General features: G+C 39.9%; 1 protein-coding gene across 6 annotated transcripts in view; it reads left to right on the top strand.

Annotated features, from left to right (window-relative positions):
- ATP8A2 (ATPase phospholipid transporting 8A2) overlaps positions 1-18,922 on the top strand; it is a 333,209-nt gene that overhangs the window by 189,504 nt on the left and 124,783 nt on the right. For all 6 annotated transcript variants that reach the window (XM_051638602.1, XM_051638630.1, XM_051638621.1 and 3 more), the window contains one exon: positions 154-264. In XM_051638602.1, coding sequence (XP_051494562.1) covers positions 154-264 — 111 coding nt within the window. The remainder of the gene's footprint in view (positions 1-153; positions 265-18,922) is intronic.

Here is an 18,922-nt window from a genome sequence, read left to right as displayed (position 1 = left end):
GTTCTGCTAAGCTATTTTAAAACTGCACTTGAGGAACAGCTTTCATAACTGATCTGAGGTTTTATTTCTGAGGGCAAGGTTTTACTTGAACTAATTTATGTTTTTAAAAAAACATTTCTTCATATTTGTAAAAACTTGTTTTCTCTCTTTCAGTTTTCCTACTTGGAGAAGCTGCTGTTGGTACATGGAGCTTGGAGTTACAACCGAGTTACCAAATGCATACTATATTGCTTCTACAAGAATGTGGTTTTGTATATTATTGAGGTAAGAGTAATTAAATGGATGGGTCTTGCGAGTGCTAACTTGTCAAATCATCTCTTCCTCATCCAAATGGATTTAGCTGAAAGGGCTGATATTTTTTTCCATGTTTAACAAATGCAAATTCTGTTGTTTTTTTCTCAGATAAGTTAGTTCTCTTACATCCTTTGATGTTTGTGAAAGAAAAACTGGAGGTACAGTGAAGCCTTAGATATGAGATGTCAGGCACAAAGTTCATTCCTTCTGTGCAAGTGTTCTTACTGAAAGTTTCTTTGTATTCATGAAAACATTTTAATTATAGCTTTTACTTATAAAACCTTTATTTTTGGGGTCAGTTAAGTTAAAAGTTCATTTAATAAAACTATGAAGAACTCTGTAGGCGAATTATAAACTAGGCAAAAACTATAGCAGTTGCTTCCAAATTAGCTTAGCTGAAACTGAAGTTAGTTTGCCTTCTTTTTTGGAAAGAGAGGATATAATTTTGCCCTACAGTGCCAGCGAAAATATAAAATTAACTCGGTTATGTGATTTAATAATAATTAAAATGTAGCTAAGTGTTCTGAAAAAATTATTACCTGAAGGTCAAGTAGTGAAATTGGATCTTCAAGAGCGCTAAGTACTGTTATGAACAATAATATTGCATTTCAGCCTGCTTAGATGGGAGCGTAGTTCTCATGCTTCGGGATATAGTCTTGAGTTTAAGAAGGTTCAAGAAAGGGTGTTTATTGTGTGCTGTTGCCTAGTTAAAAACACGGGAGGAACTTGAACTCAATGGATTGGTCACTTGAGTATCAAGTGGTCACTTAGCACAGCAATTTGCACATCTGTTCTATTTATGTGTCTGTGTGTATCTATTAGGTTTTCTATTTCTTTCTACGATTAATCAGACATGAATGATGTTAACAGATAAGAAAATAAGAACATTTATGATTCAAGGGGCTAGTTATATCAATTACACAAGAGAGTGGGTAGGTAATGTTTTACTATTCAGTGAAACTTATCATGGTCAGTGTGTGCATACCTGATTCCCTCGGGGTCTGATCATCTTTTATGCATGATGTTAGGCTCTTAGAGAACAAATGCTCTCCACTAAGCTTTCCCATTTTTCTTGTGCTAACTATTTCTGAATTAGTTGTTGGCTGTTACAATTTCAATACAGATTTGTCCATATGCTGCAGGAGTTACACTATCCCATCAAAATAATGGCAGTGCTTTGCTGTACTGGGTTGAGAGCAGGACGACTGACTAATCAACAGTATGATAGATCTGTGAAGCAATACGAGGAGTTGGTATTTTCCTAAATTTTAAATTGAACCTTAGTGGGTTTCTTACTGAGTATGGGTTTTCCCTGAATTGTTCAGAAAATGCTTAACAGCTTAATGATTGCCTTTGAGGATACTTCTCCCCATTTGAAAATTAGTTTTGAAAGTCCTGCTTCTCACCCATTGTAGCAGTTTATGCTTTTCCTTCATTTACAAGTGGGTAAAGTTCTGTGTCAAATGTTTCATGGCAAAATTGTGCCATCCTATGTGAGTGGCTGTGGAAGGGCTTGAAGACAGGTGCAGGCCCCTGGGACCTCTGGACCTCCAGCCTGAGGTAACATAATCATCTTACAATAGGGAGGGATTTTATTAGCCAGATATATCACTATATGATACATAAAATACAAGTCTGCTCCAAAAATGTGAGGTCAGATGTTCTCTTCACTGTATTAGTCTGAGTTCAGTTCTTTTTGCATTCTGTACTTATCCAAATGAACTTTTGTGTCTCCTGATGTCCATGACTAAAGGTGGGAATCAGTTCCATCTAACACCTGAATACTGAATAATGTCTAATGAGCTTCAGCCCTGGACTTGGGTTAGCCCTCTGTGCTCACACTGCATAGAAACTGGGTGCAAGTTTAAGGCTTAAGTGAGGTGGAGTGACAGAAGAAATCTTGTAGACCTGCAGTAATGGGAGGAGCTCAATTTGACTTTTGTTCCCTCGGTGAGTTTGCTTTGGGGGCCTTGTGGAACTCCCCCTCCAAAACTGTATAAAACTGGCCAAATTGCTTGGAAACTGAAGAGACACCAATTTTGGTATCAGAGGAATGCAGGGGAGAGAGAGGAGAGGTCTCTAATTCCCTTAGCTTTCCACAAAGAAAGCTGGGCTGTTTTGTATTTCTGCTGTGAGGCTCAGGAGTCCTGATGAGTTTTTGGTATGGAGTGATACTCATGAACGAGAAGCTCCACAAGGGAATAAATCCTTCGGCTTGAGAGAATGGTAGATGAATGCCTAGCACTCTGGCACTGTTGCCTGTGCATATGGTGTGTTCCTGGTTGCTTCCCAATGCACTGGACAAGCTTAATATTTACCTGAAATTCCTGATGGATGTATGGTGTATGGGGAATATTCTTTCAGCATCATAATGAAACAGGGATTCGAACTTGAACTACTTTCTTAAGTTAATCTTCTGAAGGATTGTAAATATTTATAGAATTGAATAAAAAACTACTCATAATCACTTTTACTCCCTGATATTTTGCAAATATCAGAGAAACAAGAGATGGTACTCAAGCTTAACACACGGAATGTCCAGACACTGCTTGCAGAGGCATACATTAATCTTAAACTTAATTAAACAGTGATAAATGCTTAAGGAGTACATACTGCTGTCTCCCTTCCTAGCATCTCAACATTGATGTATTAAAACCTCTAGTCAGCTTATAAGTGCATCTTGATACCAATCACTCTTAACAGCAGGAGGATCCAAACTGTGGCATCTCTGAAATGTTACATTTCATCCACTTTCCTTCAGCTTCTAGGAGAAGTGGTAATTAAGATACAGAATTTGGGATTTGGTGAGAAGTGTACTCATGTGACTGGCATAATGAGCTTTATTCCTAAGAGATGCTGCTGGGTTAAGGCTGGTGCTTGCCGTCCAGCAGTGGCTAGTTCTTTGTGGAGACACAGAACTGTGTTTTCAGCTGCTTTAATGACTAAAATGTGTGCCCATACTGAGACAATTTCATGCAGCTGGAGAACCAATATGGCAGAAGGCAATCCTTGTAGTCTAGTGATTGCAGGGGAAATGGATATGAGTGTATTTTCCCTCTCCCTTTATTAGGTCTTGCGAATATTTTTCAAGAGGTGAATGTTAAGTCATTATAGTGATAAAGCTCAGTGAAGTCTAAGAAGATTATGGTTTGGCTTAAGAGCTGGTCACTTGATGTTACTCTCCTTTCTCTGACCTGATCTCTCCTGCCCTTTGTATTTCATCCTAATTGTCCTACTGCCATTCTCTTCATTTTCGCCCTTGATTTTTGAAAGTACAAAACTCAACGAACTATAAATGAAAACCAGAAAGAAAAGCAGGTCATGGAAATTCAAGTCCTTTCAATGTGATTCTTAGCCTGATTCTTGAGCCCTTGCATATCACAGCCACCAAGGTGCTTCAGGGTATGAAGCTGGGGTTCCCTCACTGCTGGCCTCACCAGCAGAGAGGTACAGAATCAGGACTTTCCATCTGTAGAGGTGGTTGATAAAGGAATTGCTGCTGCTTGCCCTCTCCAAGTGGCCCTGCTGGGTCTGTCCTAACAGCATCAAAGGAACATACATAGAAAACTACCAAGACGGCTGCAGGAATGAAATGTGATTATATAACCCCCATTCCCATATGTCCCACGTCTGGCTGCAGTAGCAGTGTGCACTAAAGCCATTGCTGGGGAAAGGCAATTGTTCAGAACCATCCTGAAGGAGGTCAGTGACAGTTCTGGCTTTTAAAGATTTGACAGACAAACGCTTGGGCATCTTTACAAAACATTATCTCATTCAGTTATTTATGTAGCTGACTTTAAACTGACTAGTGAAACAAAAGATCTGTTTCACATCTGTTGAGTAGATATATTTCACTGGAGATGATATAAGGTTGTCCTGATGACATCAGAGCTTTGAAATATAGCTGATTTCAAATGTAAAAGAATACAGGAATGTTGCTTTCATGTCATGCTTGGAGAAGTAGAAACACAGCACGATCAAAGGCAGTATCAGAAATATCAGGTAAGAGTTCAAGGCATTTGGGAATGGTTTTGTGGAAACAGTAGCATGGAAGATAGCTTTCAGGTCAGCATAGAGTGCAGGGACAAATGGGCTCAGTATTTCACTTTAGCATGTTGCTTGTCTGAAATGTACTTCATATGAAGCACTCTTACATTACATGTTGCAGAATTGGGGGGTGAGGGAGAGTAGATGGTCCCTGTGTCAAGCTATGGTAGTGCAGGGCTATGACAAAGGAACGAATGAGAAGGGGGCAGGGAAGAGTATAGTGTACATACCCTGATGCTGCATTTTTTTCCTCTTCTGCCTTCAGAATCCAGAGATAAATTTTAAGTCCAGATTGGAAAGGTGTTTCTTTGTGGAGACTGAGAAGGTAGTCTCATATGTGACCAGTGTTAAGCAAACAAAATAAATGTGCTAAACTAAAGGGCAGAACAGCAGGATCATAGTTTCACTTCTGGAGCTGAAAATTCAAGTCTTAAAAGCTCCAAGTAAACACAATGCCTAGATAAACATACTTTTAAGTAAGTGGTGATTTTCTGAGTCCAGCAAAGTCTGGCAATGAGAGCTGTGGAGTGCTCCACACACTCTTCGTGGTCATCACTTCAGACTAGCTGATAGCACAGGGCTGTGTGAGCACACATGAAGTGTTGCTGCATGAGACCTTTCAGATGTGTTTTCCTGTTTTCATGCTTTGCTGTCAAAACACAACAGGTATTTTTAAAAATATGGAAAGCAGACATGGGAATTTTAGTCTTCTTACCCAAATGGCAAGCAGAATTGAGTATATATGATAGTAACAAATATAAAGCTTGAATGCTTCTGTGTGCTTATCCCAGATTTATGTAATCTGACTTTTACCTACATCCCTGTGCCTTCTGTTTCCAATTGACTTTGCATCTTGGAGAGTTCAGCCAGGTAGTAGAAAACTTTAAGTGTGGGGATTTTTGCAGTGAGTTGAGGACTGAAATGCAATAACTTGTCATAAAAAAGCAACCTTGTTAAAAGATAAGAGCAGTATTTTACCCCAGTGTTAAATTAAGAGTAAGAACATCTGGTTGTAGAATTCTTGAACAGGGATTACAGCTTGTCTTGTCATGCTTGTGTTCAAATTATTTTGTTGTCTGTTCAAATACTTCCAATGCCAGTAGGCATTTAATAGCCACTGCTTTTGTGTGAGTATACCCAGTTGGTGTGGTAAGCTTGTAACAATGCTGTATCATTATGAAACAGGTAAGAAGGTGTGTGTGATTTCCATTTTATACAGTTTGGAAATTTGGCTTTTCAATTCTTACACCTGCATGCATGTCCTGGATAAGTAACTTATTCTCTGTGGGCAAGTGGTTTCACATAAGCGAAAGGTGGAATTCCTTAAGATTGATATCAGGTTTAAATTTAGGTGCCTGAGAGAAAGCTGTCTAGTATCTATGTTGATGGCCTTTATGGATGCTCTGGTGTCGTGGAGAGCAGTATGGGACTGGCAGGTCTGCCATGGGACCTGCCAAAGACCTTCACCTCTCTGAAGCTGCAACAGCATTATTCATACTAAGAGATCTATGTTGAGGTAATCAAGCCCTACCCAGAAAGTGAAGGAATCCTTTTTTCTTTTTTTTTTCCTGTTGTTAATTTGTTTTTGAAACATGTAAAAAAAAAAGGAATCCAAGCCCCCCAGTTTAGGTAATATTCATCAGTTAAAAAAGTGCTGAATATTTCAGAGTATTGATAGAAGGTATAGTACAGAACCTGCAAACCTGGAAATTGCAGTAATGGACACAGTGTGAGGGGCACTGCAAATGAGACTCAGCACTATCTCTCTTGATAATTTTTGCAAGCATGGGTCTTATGTGTGCTAATTTTTGTCTTGCACTGTTTCTTACCAGACTCATGCACAGGTTTAGCATGCAGAAGTAGAAGACTGAAGGTAGCACAGAATGTTATTCCCTTCTTGCCCACCAAAAAAAGCTAGTCGTAGGCTCCAATTCAAGAAAACATTCTTTAGTAGCAGTAGTTACAGAAAACAGATCACTCAAATAGCCTGCCAAACTTCTTGGAATATCATAAAATACAGTTGATGAACCTAATCCAAAATCGTCCAGATAGTGCTTTGCTTTTTTGTTCTTAAAAATAGATCCTAATTCTTTCTTGGCTAGGATTTACAGTGCCTAGTCTATATTGCTACCACTGGCTATTTCTGCCATATTTCAACCCCATCAGTTGTCTAAAGAAATTCAGGATTTTGTTCAGGCTGCTCTCACCAACTTTAATCCTTGATTGACTTCTTGTTTTTTTTATTCCTAATTGAATATGTTAATCCCAAGGGTTTCCAAGGAATCAGTCACAAAGGTAAATTAATGCTAATTTTCCCTTCTTTTTTAGTGCTATGCACTGAGCAATGAATCATTAGAGAGCAGTCCATTCTCCCTGGAAACAAATCAACTCAACTATTGACTCAAAACTGCTAGTTTGGTGTGTTTTCCAACCATTTTCAAAAGTGATTGAATGAGTACAAGTATTGTTCTGACTTCTTAATGAACGCGCCTGGAGTACACCTTACAACCAACACAGCTTGTGATTTTTCAACATTCCAAGTATTATAAATTATAAACTGGTTTCCTTAGTGTGATCTCAAATATTTAGGTGAAATACCTACCAGGCTCAGTACATGCTGCAATAGACTGCTTCGGGAAGAGATGTGTTGTGGTACTTTTGATTTTATCTCAGTTTCCTATTTGGAAGACTTATAGCAAACCAATAATAAATAGTTGTGTTCTGAGAGGTTAGACATTAGGAAGAAATTATTTACTGTGAGGGTGGTGAAACACTGGAACAGGTTGCCTGGGAAAGTTGTGAGTGCCTGACCCTTGGAAGCGTTCAAGGGCAGGTTGGATGGGGCCCTGAGCAACCTGGTCTAGTGGAAGGTGTCCCAGCCCATTGCAGAGGTGTTGGAGCTAGATGATCTTTCAGGTCTCTTCTAACATAAACCATTCTATGTTTTGAGGTTATTGAATGTGAAATATTAGCCATCTCCTGAGTAATGTGTTCATTAAAGCCAGAATTCTGTCATCAGTAAATGTTTTTTCAGTTCAACTTTGTCACCAGTGAAGTAGCCATTTGATGTTTACAAGAGAGATACCATAATGTGAGGAATCTTTGAAGAGCAAAGTTAAGTCTGTATTATGAAAGTTAGGAAGATCCAAACCTAGGGGTTTTTCCATCAAACAAAACAGGCTTTGAAATTTTAGAGTTTATCATTCTTGATTTGAACCACACTTTCTTTCCAAAAGCTGAAAGTTCTCATATCAAGTGTAACTCTTCTTATGGCTTTGAATATTGACTTTGAAAAACATTGGCTGCTCTGACTCAGTAATATTGGATAACCTGTTTTAATAATAATAAGGGGAAACAGATCCTACTTTACCATCCACATAGGCCAATTTAGTACATAAAGCATTACTCATGGGTACAGAGAAGGCCGAATTTCAAGTTTGTATTAATGTTAAAATAGTGCAAATAAACCTTATCAGGGAGTATCTTGTGCTTAGCACATTTGTGCTGAATTTAGCAATGTGTGCTCTACTGCACTGAAGAGGGTAATTTTGAGAAAGCTTTTTTATAATCCAATACCATAAATATATGGTAATACAGCTCTTCACAAATATATCCTTTGGGCCTGTACAGTTTTTCTTTATATCTGGGCTCCACCCCTATAAATAGACTTCCTTTAATAGAGACATTCCTGATTTAAATGGGAATAACTGATAGCAGAGCAAGGTCCTGTGGATATTGGATGTATGAGGAAGGGGGGTTTGTCTTGCTTTTTGCTAGACAGAAGCCATGGGGCTGGCATGTTGAAGGTGTGAGGGATGTTTCTCTTTTTCACTTTTACCTCATAGCCCTAGATAGCTATGTTCCAAATGCATTTCTACAGCAATTTACTTGCTTTTGAGACTGGTAATAGATATGCTTACAAATGAGGCTGCATTTTGCCAAAGGGCCCTTGGTGATAGACCCTGGCTGCAGTGTCTGACTGGCAAAGTGGAACAGTGAGTTTAATTCTCCAGTTGAGAAGCTCTGAGCTCATTTTAAGATGGCCCTATAAGCGGGCCTGTTCTGTAACTTAATGCAACCTAAAAGATTCTCTGCTTTTCTCTCCCTCTAGAAGACTAATTACTTTTACTCAACTAGCTGCATCTGCTGCAGTTTTAACTCAGATGTTACCCTGTTGTTCAAAAACACAGCTTAGGTTGAGGACGGGTTTGCAGCTCATGTTGCATAGCTCTGTGTAAAGCCTGTTTCTGTAGTGCCAGAGCATTTGGACGTATGGCAAACAAGGCGTAGTATCTATTAACGAGTCATGCTTTCATGCAATTTCACAAAATCCACTAATTTTTCATTTAATCCCATAGTAGTCTGAAATTTAACCTGAGGCATGCTTCTGGAAATGCGTGGTGGCTTGCCTGTGAGCAGTCCCACTGAAGTATCTGCATGGTAATTAAAGACATTTTTTTACATTTCTGTACAGTACATTTGTACATTTCTGGCAGTTCTTTGGACTAAAATTAATTTATTTGTTCCAAGGCATGTGCCGAGATTGTTGTTGTGTGCTTGTGAACAAGAAGTGGGCTGCTCTGTGTGGGCTGCATTTCACTTGTCTGAACAGAAGCCTGCCTAGCTGCCAGCTGCTTGCCCAGCAGAAAGATCAGCTGTACAGCTGTACAGCTGTACAGTATTTCTTGAGCATGGGTAACTTGGTGATAACACTGAAGCATTTTGGTGTCTAGTTTTATCATACTGAAGCTTTTTACTAGTACTTTGTCTCTTTTTTTCCTGGAAAGTCAAGCAAAAAAGCCATCCTTACCTGAGCTCCTGCCCAACAGCAGTCTCACTGTCGAATTCTCCTTTCTAGTTGTTGATCTGGGCATTTCTCTGGTATGTTTGAAGGCACCACTGGAGTATGTAAGTCTCTAACTGCCCCATTTTCCAGTGTGTCCTGTAGTACAGATGCAGGCAATCAATGAGTTCATAGCTCTTACTGTCTTAATATTGCTTCACAAGACAACTACAGAAACCTTTTGAAGGCTCGCTCAAAAATGTGGTATCGCCAGATTTTGGAATACAAAATTTCTTTCTTTGCAGTATCTGCATCATGAACTGAGATGGTCCTGATGATTTTGAGGTTTTTTGTTTTCTTTGGGTCATTACCTAAAGAAGCTAGGTCAGAGAACAAATTTAACTGAATGCAGACTCCATTTTTAAATGCTGCTAGAAAATAATTTTGCCATTTCACTTGGATGAGCACTAGTGATAAAAATACCTCTCTCCAGTTTTGCTGATTAATCACTAGAGATTGTTTTATTTTGGAATTCGTAAAAGCAATCAGTCTGTAACTTAGTTCAAGTACATGTACAGGATTTAGAGTAAAGTGTACCTTACATTTGTGAAAGGAATAATCTAGAATATAGGTTTTGAGTTTTTGTTTGCCTGAGTTCAAGGTCTTGAACCAATTTTGTTATCGCAGCAGTGTCAGAGGTAAAAAAATACACTGTATCCTCCATGGTTTATCCAGTTCCCAGCACAAATCTAGAGCAGCATAGGCATTTTTTCCAAATGTGCTTTTACAGCCTCCTCTGCTGTAAAACCACTTCAGTGGTTTGACTCTTTTTGACCCAAGGGATGTATCTGCCTGGGGAGGAGCTAGAGCTCTGTGACTGGGGACAGGAGAAAAGGAGTTACCACTCTGTGCCCCAAGAGGCTCCCTTCCTGTGAGGCATCACTCAGTTGAGCTGGTGTTGGGGTGCGCTGGACTGTGTGACAGCACACAAGTGTAACAGCTTTGAGTAACCTGCCCAAAAAAGGCTTTTTTTCACTCTCTATTGAGATGCTGAGCAAAATGTAGATAGCTAGGACTATTTATCAGCTTTTGGTTATTGGTATGCTCTAAAGAGCTTGATGTTGCTTTTTATATCTCCTTCCTCTTCTCAACAAAATCGTTTAAAACATACTAAAATGCAGTAGCGTCACACTAGAAATAGCAAATGTGTTAGAAATAAATCAGTTGAAGATTATTTCTCTCTAGATATTCTATTGTTATTCCATAATGTTTTCCATTAATCCTCCTCCTCACTACTTTGAACTTGATTCTTTTCTTGAACCTTGCAGTTCACATTCAGCTGCTTGGAAGTAGGAGCATCCTGGGCCGTGGTTTTTTGGTATTTCTGAAACCAGGATTAACAGTTCACTGTAACTGGGCCTGTGTCACACAAGGGAGAGGAGAATTGGGACCGATACATTAAGGCTGAGTCCACTATAAGCTTAACACGTTTGTGGATATGTTTGCATGTTGAATGTAAATATCAGTATAGTCAGTAATCATGGGCTTGAGCTCAAATCCCAGAACCCCACCCCAAAAGGCACAGGGGGGGACCTTCTGTGGAAAAGAGAGGTCTAAGTGGTCTTGATGCATGTTTGTGTGTGTGTTACAGTCTGGTTCTGTCCCATCAAGACAAATACATGGATAACCACTGATGGCTTCAAGTTGTCAGAAGAATGAAGGAAGCCAAAACATGTTCTACCAATTTTTAAACGTGACAAAGTTATTTTACTTACATTCTTCTTTCTGGTTTTCTCTGTATTCATGCAAAAGCAATCAAGGATTTGGAAACTAAGAAGTTGAACTGTGTTAGCCCTAGCTGTGTCTAAATTCTGTAGGAATTCAGTGAAAGCATATATATTTTCATATAAACTGTACAGATTTTGTGTGTAAGAAAATGAATTTAATACTGTATGCCCTCATCCAAAACCAAATAATGCTGTTTTTATTTATAAATTACAGTGCAGATTGATGTTATTAATATTAACTGACTAAAATACATACACAACTCAGTAGCAGAGGCATAAGATAGCAGTAACCAGTAGCACCTGAACGTCTCAGCATTTATTTGTGATGTTGGTTCCTGTCAAGTTCAATTTTGTTAGGAAAGTGAGTCTCCCCTTTGGGTTTATGAACAGTGCCTTGACCTTTTCTCCCTTTTGTTGCCAAGTATTGACAGGTGTCTGGAGCAGCTAAGCAATATGACAGTCAGCCTGTTCTTTGTATCAGCTGGCATTCATTAGCCTTAAAAATGACATTTGATTTTGTACTACTGGAAAATGTTTATTCCTGTTAATACATACTGCTTTGTGGACAAGATAAGGATAGACTATTATCTATTCAGTCTGTTCAATGCCAGGCTGGATGGGACTCTGAGAAACCTGGTTTAGTGGAAGGTGTCCTTGCCCATGTCAGGGGGTTGGAAGGAACCATTCTGTGATTTGAGGTCATTACATGTGAAACACTGACCACATCCTGAGAAATGTGATTCTGTTGAGCTCCTTCACTTTCATTGTTTTATTTAGTGTTGTGATTGAATAAGTAAATTTCTGATGTGTAGGGAATTTCAAGATGTGACATATATAGTGGCATCATTAATCTTTGCCTGCTGCAGGGAGCCTTGGTGGCAGCATGCCATGCTGTGTGGGTGGGTCCAGCAGCTTTCTGCACTGGGAGCTTTGTGCACCTTCAAGGTGCCACTTCCCTTAGAAAGTCCAGGTCCCTCCAACTGTGCTATGCATGTTGCTGTAGCCATTGCTGGTGTGTACTTGCACCATCGCTTGGATCCACAACTGTGCTTTCATCTGACATAACTGCGCCCTGCCGTTCTAAAGGGCAGTCTCATCTTGGTTTCTCCTTAGGAGTATGTTCCTTTTCCCCTTCCTTACCAAGGCACTAGTGTTTGCACAGCTGCAGGATGAGCTGTTTATGGTTAGAGTGCAGCCAGATCACATTCCTGATGTACACAGAAGCTCTTGGACAAGAGGTAGAACCAGCTAATCTGATAGCAGTGTAGGCTTTTGTGAGACTTAAGTACACATAGTATTTTAATAAGCTGATGTGGGAGATTTTACTGCAGAAAAGACAATTTTTGGAGGCAGAGCAAGTGAAGGTTATGAATTGGTATTCATTATATCTCTAGTAATCTCATGGCATAACTGCTTGGGGACTTAGAATCAACCAGTTTTTCCCTTTTGGGTTGTTTGAGTATCTGTTACTCAAAGACATCCCAAATACAGAGCTGGGGAAGAAGGAAGGAAGTTGAGAAGTGGTAGTTGATCCCAAAGGCACATCTGAACAAAAAACCCTTTCCCCGTGTCTGTCATGTGTTGTTCATGTGTGCAGAGGCTATGATTGCTCAAAAGCTGAGAATACATTGGAGACCATAATCTTAACAGAATGTATGTACAATTACTGGATTTTATGGTGTGTGATTTGTGTTATATAGGGGGAGGGGGATCTTTAAGAATGTGCATTAGGCCATCTGGGTAGCAAGGAGGAGCTGGCTTGTGCTAAAATAGAAGGCATTCCTGCAACAGAGGAGTGATAAAATGATAGCAGTGAAAGTCCTGGCAGGCTTTGCTTCTCTGGAAGCAGTTATTACTATTTTTCAAGCAGTTCCTAGTTTATGCTGAGTTGAAATAAGAAAGTGGGAGCAGTAAATCTAGGGGAAGAAGCAGGAATGTGTTACCTGAAACCAGGATAGTCCTTCAAGGGACGTGAGATATGAGAATTACCATTTTCTTCAAGTTGCCTGACGTTGCTGAGAAAGCATTCTAGGGAAGGCATGAGACAAAAGTTAGAGCATTTTAAAATATTATATTAGGATTAGAAATCTGTTTGGCTTTTGACTACATAAAAAGTTAAAAGTGAGCCTGGCAAGCCCTCTGTTCTTGGGCTTGGTGAAGAGAGGGGAATGTATAATGGTGGTCACTTGAGTTGGGGAGGGGGGAAGGGTGGCATTTGGGTAGGGGCAAAGCTCTCTTTTTAACCTACCTCTTTCCCTGTGGAGGCCTGTTGTCTCTTCAGCAAAGAAGTCAATACCCTTTGCGTTTTCAAAAGGGTAACACAAGGTAATTCGACTTAAAGCATGCTGATTTTGACACTCAGATACATTAGTGGTACCTGCATGGTTTCTAATGCATGACACTTACTTCTATGACTTTCGTCTGCTTACTGACAGGATTGATATACTCAGTGAGAACTGCTCCTGAGCATGAAGGTGTATCTGCCTGGCAGCCTGAATTTTACATGTATCTAGAAGCTGGCTTCCCCCCACCCACTCTGCCCACCCCCCAGTCTAACTTCATTCCCTATAGAGCAGATTGTTGGATGAGTAAGTGATGGTCTTCTGAGATCTGCTCCTCAGAAACTTGACACTTGACAGAGGAATCTCTGGTCATTGACAGTCACTCTTCATGTAGCTGACTGCACTGTAACCTGAGAGTTGGTGACTCACTGGAGTTTTCTGGGTGGATTTTTTTGTTGTTTTGACTGAGTCTCTCTTCCTACTTATTTTACTGGAGCATCAGTGGGGAACTGAGCTCCTGAGAAGTTTTCAATGCTTCCTTTAACCACACTGGTATTCACTTGAGATTCATCACTAAATTTGTTATTCCTTTTCTTACAAAGAAGCAAATGTACAGGATTTTATTGCAGCCCCCAAGTAGCAGTAATTGATACGCATGCTGGATATGCTGTGCTCCTCTTGGGGTTGTGCTCAGGCACTTGTTTAAATTTCACATTTGCAAGGAGAGTTGGTGCTGCATACACTTTAGCCATGCTCCCACATCTACTGTCACATTAAAAGTAATGAAGATCGATTAAACTTTAATTATCATATTTCTCCATTTGGAGGCATAGCTGAAAGCCACTCGGGTGGGCAGGAAATGTCTGCTTTCTTCTGTTTGAACAGAAGTAATTACTATTTAATTCTAGTAAATGGGGAGAAACAGACCTTCTCCTGCCTGGTTTCAGTTATTTCCCCCTTCTCCCCCTGCTGGCATCAGTCACAGTATATTCATGCAGTGAGTATGTATCCAGTTCCAAAAAGCAATTTTGGCAGGTGGCTGCCTGCTTAGTGCTGTACAAAGAATGATACCCTGAAAAAGTGGGTTTCTATTGCACTGAAATGGCTCCTGCTTCCATTTGCAAATAGCAAGCTCTCCAGGCCTTGTGGAGTCTGGTACTGAGAACAATCTTTTGAGGTGTCATTGTAAAAATAAAATTTAAAAAGTATTGTCAATTCTTGTCAGCATTTCTGGAGCTGGTATAAATTTAGGGTTTGTAGTTTCCTCTGCTGGGTGCCTGGGTCATGCAGCAATGTCATCTTTTGGAAGAGGTAGACTCATTCCAAGCCATCACTATTACGTGTCTGGCTCCTGTTCTGGGACCTGCAAGACCATACTGGGGATGATCCTCCTTAAAACGTTTTTTCTCCAATCACTGCTTAGACAGTAAAATACAGAATCCCTTTTTATTCCATGGCTCTGTCTCACCACTGAGTCTTTCAGCTTTGAAAAATAATCACAGAAGAGAAAGAGACTTCTGACATGTTGCAGAAGCTGTGTGAATCCACATTTGTTTTATAAAAGCTGTCTTAGTTCTAGTTGCACTTTGGTATCAGTAAGGGGAGTGGTAATGGATCTTCTTAGAAGATTTCATGCTCAATTCTTCTGGTTTGTAGCAATAGACAAAATATGATCTAACTGATCAGTTCTATCAGCAATAAACTGCTTAGTATAGAAAGCAAAAGCATCTTTTTACAGTGCAAGTTTGTTTGAAATATTCGCAAAAATCCTGAATCACCTGGCTTCACCAAAGTGTTCTAGGAACTTCCATCCCTGAAAAATCAATTGGTGTAATATCGACGTTGTTTGATTGCTCTCTGCTGCATCATCTCAGACCAATTGCGACTAAATCAGAGAAGAATTAGAGGTGTTAAGGCATTTTCCTAGAAATGTGTGTGTTGTTCTGTAGCACTTGTAGGTTTTCCCTTCCAGTCTGTGAAAGACTGCCTTCCAAATTAAATGTACATGGTTGCATATGCACCACTTGAAGGTGTCTTGCTTTACTATTCGTAAAGATGTTTTCTGTCTGCTTTGAAGCAGAAAGGATGCTTTTATAAAAGAGATTGGTCATAGCTGTTACACTGTTGGAGGAAGAGTAGGGGGGAAAAGGATAAAAATTGTAGTAGTACCAAAATGAAAACACATTTCCAGGTTTCTTTTTTTGCATTCCAAACAGCTGGAAATCCAATATACTTCCATTTGAGAATTAATAGTTTACCATATTCTAGTAATGATCCATGAGTTTCAGCTATTTCCTGACAAGCTTGTTGAACTGATTCACTTGGACTTACTTAAGCTGCACACTTGAATGCACACATCCCTTTGTATCCTTGATGTAGTTCTCAAAGAGGAGCCTTTTTTTGTGTTTCCATTATTCTTGCCTAAACCTGTTTCTTAAACTATTTTGAAATCCCCGTTGTATGTACAGCAGGATACTATATTGTTGCAGTGTGTCAGAGTTGGTAATTCACAATATCCCTTATATTTAAAATGAAATCAGTTGCTAATGAAAATTGAAAAGGAACAGAGAAGAACATGGGTATTGCAACTAGTATTTTGTGGCCACTGTTTCTCAAAATCTCAATCAGTGATTTAAGTCTTTATTGAACTTTGTGATAAGAATAAAATCTTCTGAAATAGTATTTATAGCCTTAGGAAAATGAATCTCATGGAACCAAATCAATTGCCTTTGTGGTACGAGCATAAAATATTCTCACTTGGTGCTGCTGAAAAGAAAAGGTTAAAAATTCAATCATGTCATTGTTTCCTTTTTCCAGAGAATGACAGGGTCTTGCAGCAACAAATAATTTGTGATCATTTCTTCAATGTATTGATATCCACTTTATGTAGCAATATAAATTTTAAGGCAAACTGCTGTCACTTTTAGAAGGTCAGTAACAGCCTCAAGATACTGCATTTTGCTTTTTCTAGCAAGTGTTCATGTGAGTGGGATGGCGTTGATTTAATGTTGGAAGGCAAAATTTTGTTGAAAGGCCTCTTTGTTGGTATACACAAGAAAACCTGCCCTCAGTGCCAGTTGTTTTCTGTGATCACTCTTAATCTGTTCTTGGAGCTGCCCCTAAGAAAATCAAGAGTGTATGCAACTTATACTTAAAAGCCAGGATTGACAGCAGAGTTGTTTATATCATTCTTTTCTGCTCCTATTTCCACCTCTACTATTCAAGTCCCCTTGGTTGTTTTAGCATTGAGATGGCTGAACAGACAGAAATCTCCTATGGGTCAGTAAGGGTGGGAGCAGCAGTGGGATCTGCTATGAAATAGCAAAACTGAACTAGTTTCAGATAATCGTGTTCCTATGGCCCACTTCTGGATAAAGTGTGGAATCTCCCTATCCTTTTAAAAGAAAAGGCTGGCCTTGCCATGATTCATACCTAAATGAAACATGTTTAAGCCCCTCTATTCAGCAGCAGTGTTGGTGCCTTCTTGCTGCCCAGAGTAAGTCAAGTGGATTGAGCTTCAGTACCAATTGTAGAAAGTATTCAAAACTGCCACTGGCAAATGTGAAAAGCCCCAGGTCTGCACCAGAGCAAGGCTTTTATCTAGACAAAATGAGATGGACTGAGGTAAGTGTTAACTAAATACAATCCAGTTTTACTTTCTACAGAGAACATCCCCTGCAGGTCATGAACAGACCTCCTTAGAGAAAACTCAAGCTTGAAAGATACTGCTTCATGAGCTGACAACTTTTAGCTTTCCCAATCTAGAGGTTTAGTGTGGCATTTCTGGCTCCTGTGAAAGTTGGTGCTCTTTGTTGCAGAGTTAGATGCCAGCCTGGGGACTTGACCCTGTATATTTTCCTTTCCTTTCTTTCCTCCTCTTACTTGGACACATGCTGGCAACAGCAGTCAGCTGGGGCTTTAGGCATCACTACAGTTCCAGACATAGTAGGAAAATGTCAGATTTATAATTGCAATAATTTCTTACTCACAAGCCAGAGCAGAAAAGCTGGCAGTGTGATTGGAGTGACCTTAGTTCTGTCTCACTGTTCCTAATTTAAGGAGCAGCTCCATAAACAGCAAACAGTGAACTAACTCCTACAGCTCTTCTAAAGTATGTTCATCCTGTGCAACTGTCATTTGCTTAATGCATGGAACAACAGTACTACTAGAAGTGTTAGAAATGATTCATGTTTGTTGGAATAAGAGTAAAGTTATTTATCCACTGACTGATTACCTGAAAGCAAAATGGCTAGGAAACAGTTAACAGGTTTTTTGAGAAAATAGTGCTGAGTCTTTACCTGCATGGGCAGTGTTGCCCAGCAGTTCAGCATCAGCTCAGCTTCACCTTTGGCCCTTCCTGATTAATGTACTGAAGATACAGCTATGATTTACTCCCAGACTTTGAGTATACCTGTGTTCTTAAAGGTTTTTGCCATGAGAAGCCATGTCTGGCTCCTAGGCAAAGTCTGCAGCATGGTGTGTCACATTATTCATATGTGCTCTTTAGGAAGACCAGCTATATCCACAATGTGTAGCTGTGTGCTCACATGTGTAGCTTCCAGGAATCTAGCAGGTCTTGTAAATCATTTCTGGGGTATTTTTAATGTAAAAAATACCTGGAATAACTTGATGGCTGTGTCATGGCTGTCAGCATGGTGATTTTAGCCTGATTTTGCTGCACCTTGGGTACTGTGTTTAGTTCTGGGCCCCTTACTTTAAGAAGGACATTGGGGTCCTGGACCATGTCCAGAGCAGAGCTACCAAGCTGGTAAGGGGTCTAGAGAACAAGTCATACAAGGAGCAGTTGAGGGATGTGGAGTTTTTTGGTCTGAAGAAAATGAAGCTGAGGGAGACCTCATTGCCCTCTACAACTACCTGAAAGGAGGTTGTAGGGAGGTGGGTGTGGCCTCTTCTCCCAAGCACATAACAGTAGGACCAGAGGAAATGGCCTGAAGCTGTGGCAGGGGAGATTTATATCGGATATCAGGAAAAGTTTCTATACTGAAAGAGTGATCAGGCACTGGGACAGCATGTTCAGGGAGGTGATGGAGTCACCATCCTTGGAGGTATTCAAGAAACAGGTAAATGTGGCACTTCAGGGCATGCTCTAGTGGCTGAGGTTGTGGGGTTTTTGATGGTTGGGTTTTTTTGTTTGGTTTGGGGGTGGGGGGAAGGAGGATTTGTGTGTGTGTGTGTATATGTATTTTTCATTTATTTTATGGTTGAACTTGGTTATGTCAGAGGTCCTTTCCAACCATGACATTTCTCTGGTAGGTATGTGTTGCATGCAGAGGCATATGGTACCTACCACTTGGCATGTTTTTTTTCCTGCATTATCTGTAAACAGTAATACCTGAAGCAAGTTGTCCACAGAAGTGATACTTAGTTTTTGCTATTAAGGTAACAAATACTTTTTTGGCAATGATATACAGCTCTGAGTGTTCAGGTTGTTTTGACAGGACTTTACCAGAAATGTCTAAGTTTCTTAACTACTGTTACCACTCTCTTTCTCAGGTCATTAGCTTGGAACATGAGGTATGGGTGGTCACCACTATTGCGAGGAAACTTCCAGCTGTAAACTAATTCTAAATTTAGAAGAATAGTCCTTTATTACAGTCAGACTCATCTGCATTCTGGATAAAATTAAAAATTGCTGGGGCTACAATGAACAGCTGTAGGATACTGCCTGCAGAATTGCTCATACTGTGTCCAGAAGTGCAGTAGCCATG

Source organism: Apus apus, chromosome 1 (genome assembly GCF_020740795.1).
Source record: "Apus apus isolate bApuApu2 chromosome 1, bApuApu2.pri.cur, whole genome shotgun sequence".
Classification (NCBI taxonomy): Eukaryota; Metazoa; Chordata; class Aves; order Apodiformes; family Apodidae; genus Apus; species Apus apus.
Note: the sequence above shows the minus strand (reverse complement) of the source record. Positions and strands in the feature narration are given on the sequence as shown.